General features: G+C 43.0%; 1 protein-coding gene across 1 annotated transcript; it reads left to right on the forward strand.

The window, feature by feature from the left end:
* The first annotated feature begins 151 nt into the window (after positions 1 to 151).
* CLDND1 (claudin domain containing 1) lies at positions 152 to 7,098 on the forward strand. Its single transcript, XM_009864381.1, is given in 6 exon segments — positions 152 to 408; positions 4,395 to 4,609; positions 4,611 to 4,672; positions 5,951 to 6,058; positions 6,448 to 6,585; positions 6,697 to 7,098. Coding segments are annotated over 5 exon segments (735 nt in total). The 5' UTR covers positions 152 to 408; positions 4,395 to 4,403; the 3' UTR covers positions 6,918 to 7,098.
* Positions 7,099 to 7,389: the final 291 nt, after the last annotated feature.

The raw sequence follows: 7,389 nt of genomic DNA on the forward strand, positions 1-7,389 counted from the left end.
GTGGGGCTCGGCGCTTGCGCGGGGCGAGAGCCGTTCACACGGTCGCTTAGTCCGGCGCTGGATTGCTCCCGGTGGGGCACGGCGCTGTTGGCCTGAGGGCTTTTGAAGTAATTTTTCACCCCTTCGTAATGTTTTTCTTTCCTTAATGAGCAGCACTGGCAGGTTTCTGGGAAATTATTTCCAAGTGAAACGATGGTCTCGGACTGTTGAGTTTGCTTTCTCCTTCTAGGTTGCTCTTTGTGAGGTGGTGGCGTTGAAGAAACTGAATGAATGGAACAGTTACGGCAGAGAGGAAGTTTTCATTTCATGCTCTCTGCTTGCCACAAGACGCGAACAACTCTGCGTCTCTGAAGTGACCTGGGATCGTTGGAGCTCTGTGTCCTGAGGAGCCTCTGAGGATCTCTGAAGGTAAAAAAGTGTTTGGTGGCATTTTTTAATAACCCTCCCTTGCCCTGAGTGTTCAAAAGAGGATCCTGTCCGCTAGTGTCACTAACCCTTTCTCCACATTTCGCCTTCTTTTGGACCTTCTGTCTGATTTGCTCTCCCAGAGAACATTCAGATTGCAAGCATGTTTTCTGAGATAATGTCAGTCAATGCAAGAAAATGCCAGTAAAGGTAGCCTTCCCCTTTTGTGATGTTAGGAGAAGGAGTTTCTTAAATGTGGCCTGCTGTTGGCTGAAGGAAGTGATCATTGTAACAAGATAAAAATATGCATAATTTCCTTCTGCCATGGTACCGTAACTTCATAAAATGCCTATCCATGCTCCGGTCTTAGAGTTGATTTTTTGCCAGAATACTTGCTTTTGGTTATTCTGTGTTTTTTTCATTTTCAACTCAGTATACTGACTTGTTCTGCCCTTTTGATTTTCCCCTGCTATGAAGTGCATGTATCTAGACATTTCTTTGAATGTTGCTGTTAATTTGGCCTTTGCCTTCTCTTTTATGAGTTGATGCTTTGAAATTTTTATGTCTCTTTTCTTTCAAAAAAGAGTATAGTATCTTGTGAAGCACTTCTGCTTGAATGCCTGTTTACTGCTGCCTTGTGTTGTCTTACATTCATTGCATCGTTTACTTAACTTAATTAGAATAGCTTCTTCTGTTAGAATAAAATGTGCTGGCAGTGCCATATGAACAAACATTTTGTAAACGCAATGAAAGTTCTTGCTGACAGCTTATAAAGGCAAAGTATTTTCAAATGTTATCGTTATTTATGTCTTTAATGTCATCTTTTGTAGTAGTGATGTTATTTTTCTGTAAGAAATCTTATTCTAAGGCATTTCCTACATATTGTTCTGCATAGAGCCTTTTGCAAAACATATCTTGTAAACATGTGGTATCTTTCTTTATGGTTTTCTGTGTCAACTGCTTCTTACTGACAATACTTACTACTCCCATTGAGCTCTGCCTGGGGCTGGAAGGATGATTCTCTCTTTAGCAGAGCAATGAACACCTTGTTTAAATGGGGTGTGTCTACTGAAAATGAAGACGTATTGGATATACATGGTGAATGGGCAGGGTAATCAAGCCTTCACTGTGACAGAAAGGTCTTCTAGTTCAAAATTTGCGTGAAGTGTTGTAGAACTCTCCTTCTCTCCTGCAAGTAATTGAAGTGTTAGGCAGAATTGCGGAGGGGACCTTTACTGTAAGGAGGTATGCTCTTGCCTTGACATGGCCTTGTACATACTGAAAATCCATATGTCTTTTTCTGGGACAAATGCCACACCAAGCCATAGGCTTTGGGTATCGCAGCCAGCTCGGCTGCTTTCTAGCTGTCCCTGGAGCTGTGCTTACAAGGATTGAATGTCGGTAAACAGCCACATCCCTTTTACCAAGTGGGTAACGAACACTGGGCAGTGCTTTCATTTATTGTTTGATGTTTAACCCTTTATTTTGCTTGTGAACTACTCTTGGTTGCCAGCTGACAACAACTCTATCAAGTCCACTGTATGCCAACGCACAGAAAGCTAGCCAAAAGTTTGTGGTTGTGTTTTAATGATGATCTGTTAGGGATATTTCCAGCACCAGTGTTCTGCACCGCACAGCAGGGATGTTGTATCTGAAATTAAGATTATTTTTTTTTTAGTCAATTGTTTTGTCTATGTATGTCAAATGTGAAGTCGACAAGATTTTTTTTTTGTAAGCATTTGTATTAAAAGGCAATGGCAGCAAAAAGAGGGTCCAATAATTTTTTTTTTTTAACTAGACAGTACTCAGAGGATGGAGGTTGTAGGTTCTTACAATTCCTTCTTCCAGAGAGAGGCCTTTCTAAAGTGCAGAGTCTCTTGCAGAAGGTTCCTGCTGCAGCCAATATAACTGCAATGTAGTGGAAAATCCGGACTAGCCTGCTTGCCAGCCTGTTCCACCGCTTGCCCTGAGAGTGAGTTCGCAGAAGATCTGCTCAGCTCTGAGCTCAGCAGCTCAGCTAGGCAGGAGCCAGACAGCATAGCTTTGGCCCTGGAGATGCCACTTGCCCTGTTTGCTTTGCGAGAAGTTTGTGCAGGGTAAGGGATCCCTTGGTGAACTCAGTGAGGATGAACAGCGAGGTCAGACCTATACAGCAACCTTATTCTGCTCTTCCAGTGTCCTATGTATCTTGAGCTAGATGCCCTGATATTGAAGGAAGAAGAAACTGCACAGAGAGTTCGCTTTCAAGTCTGGTCTTGATTCTATGTCTTCTAGATAAATAAGCCCAGGCACGGTGTTGTTTTGCCTCTCAATATTTGTCTTAGCTTATACAAGTTCACAGCTTGTGGATTCATATTTAAGCACAGTTGTGGTGTGCAAACTTTGCAGCGTTTTAAATGAGTGCTTCTTGTCAATTCATCAAAAATCAGTCTGTTCTTGCTCGTTGCTAAGGATAAAATTCAAGGATGGATATTACAAAGATTTTTCATTTAATAAAGAAATTAAGCATGGGCAGTGATATGGGATACAGTATCCTCTCCAAAGCTGTTGGCCAGTTTTGGCCAAATAGAGGAGCAAATGGGAGGGAAAAGAAAGAGGAATGGCATTGTTATCAGTTAGTTCTGGTACCTTTGAAACTCTCCACTTTAATTTGCACCTTGTTTCATAGTTCAGAATTTCATACTGGCAAGTCTGATTTGAGCACTTGTGTTTTTCCTCATGAATATTGTGTTTTAAGGCATTTGCTGTTTCCAGTTACGGTTCATTCAGTTGCAAAGAAACTAAACCAAAATATTTTGATCCAAGTATGTGGGAGAAGGGGGATAGAACAAGCAATAGAGAAGAGCTGATTAGATAATAGCTCATGTCGCCAGACTAGCTCTAGCTGCTGAGGTAACTTCTATTGAGTTAGGGTTGTTTGTTGGTGATTTTTTGTGGTTTTCTTGTTGTTTTGTTTTTAAAGTGCATCAAGCCTGATTCGTCATAATCCATAAATTTAATCAAGCACAGAAAAAGCATGACAGTAACAGGCATCTGAGAGTCCTCTGACATATTGCACTATACACAAAACATGCCATGTATTAGCAATCAATTGCTCGTTAAAGTCATGGCATTGTCATAAGCGTAAGCATGTGTGGTATCTGTATTTTCCCATGCCTGAATTTATGCCGTTTGTGAGCATGACCCTGCAAACGAGGGCATAAATAACCTTTAATACAGGGAGCCAGAGTAAAATCCTCATGCCAGCACATGAAGGCCTTTAGTTTTGGAAGTGCTTGTCATCTTATTCCCGTGGGATGGGGCACCCCCCCTGCATAGTTCTAGTTCTTCAGAAATACCACTATGTATTGTGGCATTATTGCAGCATTTATTATAATTTCCAAATTTGTCTTTTGGTGCTTCCTTCATGTTCTGTCTCTAGCGCTTAAATACATATCTCTGCTTCCCTAAAGCCATTCTGGCACCCTGGCATGGATGCCCTTTACGAACAGTCTGGAAGAGCTCTTTTTGGCATACTCATGGTTCTTATCTTCGCTGTAAACACAAGCTGGGAAAGCCTTATGGGATGGCAGGCTAAAAATAACTTCTGCCCTTGGTAATCTCTTAAGGAAAGATAAGTCTTCTGCCTGGACGCTGTGGATGAATTCTCTGCGGTTCCCTATGACCAGGATGACAAATGGCAGCGAGCTGTGCTCTGTGCCTTGGGGACAGTTGCTGTTGCTCTGCCAGTTGCTGTCTCTGAGCGAGCAGCTAGCCCAGCGTGGCTGGGAGAAGGGCACCAGCCATGCCCTGAGCTCACAGATCCAGTGGGTGCTGGCTGGTACTGTAGACTTGCTCAGTTGTTCCTTTGATTCCAGCATGCTGGAAAAGGAAAATGTGTGTATCCTGAGGAGACGTTGCATAAGAGGAATGATGTCACAAGTTCGACGCTATATGTTGGCTATCAGAGGAGTTTCTCACTTGGCCCTCTCTTTCCTTACAGCAGCAAGGGCGCAGGGATGGATAACCGTTTTGCTACGGCGCTAGTCATTGCCTGTGTTCTCAGCCTCATCTCCACCATCTATATGGCAGCTTCCATCGGTACTGACTTTTGGTACGAATATCACACCCTGTCCCCAGCCGAGAATGTTAGTGAAGCTGGCAGAAGCATCTGGGAGGAATTTGTCAGTGAAGAGGCAGATGAGAAGACCTACACAGATGCGCTCAATTGGATTGTGGCGGAGGTGTATCACTGTACCCAAAAACTCTCACTGGTACAGCCCACCAGGTATCTCCAGAGCAATTTAACGCTTCCCTAGCTTGCCTGGGTTTGATATGTGCTAACTTCCTCAAAACGTGTTCATGCCATTTTGTTCCTCCAGAACAGCTATTTCTAAGCTTACTTGTTGTGTTTTTAATAAAGACTGGCTAAATTTTTTAAGAAGCAAAAGGCAAAACGGTCTTTGGCTGTCGGTGCTACAGACTGGATTTGACACATGATACTTGATCTAAATTTAGTCTGGTATAACCTGATTTTCTTTTGCATCAGCTCTCTAATAGGGAATAAATTATAGTTGCTCTGCCAGTCGCTGTGTTTTTAGGAGAAGTCTTGGGATCCATCAATGGAATAAAGATACTCCTTTGTCAAGGGGGTACTCACTCCTTTTAGCTAGTCATTTGTTTAGCTTGCCAATCACAAATGTACCCCTATTGCATCAGCACTTTTGGGGCTCCTTGTACCATAGCGCTTGATATAGAATGAAATATTTGTATTATTTTCCATAGTGGTTGGGAGCTAAACAAGTGTGCTGAGCAATTATTTTAATTGCTTCAAAGTATATTTTGGTCACGTCTGTGTGTGTGTGTGTCTGTGTGTGTGTGTGTGTCTGTGTGTGTGTGTGTGTCTGTGTGTGTGTGTGTGTCTGCTGTGTCTGTGTGTGTGTCTGTGTGTGTCTGTGTCTGTGTGTGTGTGTGAAGCCCTCAGTTTTGAACTCTTAGAAGGAGAAAAAATTTTACATTAAATACTTTTTTCTTTCATTTTGGAAGACACTGAAACTAGCTCTGCTCAATAGTATTTTCAGAGCAAAGTATTCTGAGGCATAAAAGGGGAGAAATTTACTGTAAAGGAGCAACTATTTTCGATAGAAAGGACTATTCAAAAATAGTCCCTTCTATCCCATGGAATGAGGTGTTTAGTACAATACTACATTCTGCAAGTGGAGATAAGCACAGCTTGAAGGACTCTGAGTGTAAGAGTATGTAACAACATAGCTGAGCATCGTGTGCCACATTTCTTTCTCAGTCTGTCAAGCATGACCCAGGCTTCTGGATAGCCCAGGTAAGCTTAAAGATTCTGCGTTTGAGTATTGTCCCTCGCTGTAGTAACTACGTTATGCTAACTACATTGTGATGAGGCATCTTACTAACATATTTTGAGAGGCAGGGTTTTTTTCTCTCAAATTGAACTCTGAAATGCTTCTCAGCTCAAATGGTTGGGAAGGGGGAATTGAAAGGGATGAGAGGGGAAACACCTAATGGTAATTTTTGATATTTTTTTTCCCCACAGAAACTGATATGACAACAAACTGCATCAGTTTTTCCCTCTCTGATCAGTTTATGGAAAAATACATAGAGCCTGGAAATCACAATAGTGGCACGGATTTGAATCGGACTTGTAAGTGTCTTTCACTTCTGGTAGGTGAACAAATAGGATTCAAAAAAAAAAAAATGTTTCTCAAATACAGTTACTAGTGAGGAAAGCATCTGTATCTTGCTCTGCGTTTACTGTATTTTTACAGTAGCACAAGCGGTAGGTCAAAGTTTAAAAGGAAAACTTGGATGTGTTAGCAAAGTTCTTGGCCTGTGAACGCAGTACAGGGATTTTGGAGCTAACACATGAAGTTGTTCTACTTCAGTGGAACCTTTTGTCCTTTTTAGCTCTGGATGTCGAATGTCTGATGAAGCAGAAGCAGCATGGGTAGAAGGGAATGTACGATGGTGGGAGAAGATCAGTTTGTAGCACACCTTCAGCAAACTTGTTTTGTGTGTTCCTTTCCTGTGCAGATCTCTGGCGATTGCAGTTCCTCCTGCCTTTTGTCAGTCTTGGCCTCATGTGTTTTGGGGCTCTGATTGGCCTCTGTGCTTGTGCCTGTCGCAGCCTTTACCCTGCCATTGCCACCGGCGTCCTCCACTTCCTAGCAGGTGGGTCTCCTGCCATCCACCACTTACCTCCCCTCCTCCAGGAGGTTGTAGTGACAGCCAGAGCACTTCCAGAGTGCTTCAATGGTGACCTCATTATGTTTCCTTCCCCAGGGCTTTGTACGCTGGGCCTGGTCGGCTGCTACGTGGCTGGGATCGAGCTACTCCACAAGAAACTACCCCTGCCTGATGATGTGAGGGGTGAATTCGGCTGGTCCTTCTGCCTAGCCTGTGTCTCGGCACCTTTGCAGTTCATGGCAGCTGCTCTTTTCATCTGGGCAGCTCGCACCAACAGAAAGGAGTTCACTCTCTTGAAAGCTTACCGTGTAGCCTAAGGGCTGCTATGGAAGTACTGAGTTTCCTTTGTTTAGGCTCTTCCCCCAACCCTTTACTACTTTTTTTAGTCAAAATTTTACTTTGCACTGCATGCTTCTTGCCAGTTGAGACAATTTAGCCTGTGGGTGCTGAAGACAAAGATCTCTGGACTAAATGACCAAACTCTGCCAGAAGTCTGCAGAACTTGAATAAGTTTTTTAATTGTTTGGGATTTTTTTAAGAGTTATTATTTTTCTTAAGCTTAGTTTGGTTGTACATGGCCCTTCCTAGTTTTATTACCCCATCAGCCTGGAGGAAATAGGAATGGTGGTGTGGGGTGTAAGAGACACACGAAAAGATGCATGTGGCCAAGAGTGGGAACGTCAGTGCACAAATAATAAAAAATCAGGAGCTGTCTGCTGCATGACCCAAGCAGGCAGTACCTACAGAGAGCACCCAGGAGATATGGGGGATCTTGGAAACCTCTGTCGT

The sequence above is a fragment of the Apaloderma vittatum genome, unplaced genomic scaffold, assembly GCF_000703405.1.
Source record: "Apaloderma vittatum isolate BGI_N311 unplaced genomic scaffold, ASM70340v1 scaffold37210, whole genome shotgun sequence".
Taxonomy (NCBI): domain Eukaryota; kingdom Metazoa; phylum Chordata; class Aves; order Trogoniformes; family Trogonidae; genus Apaloderma; species Apaloderma vittatum.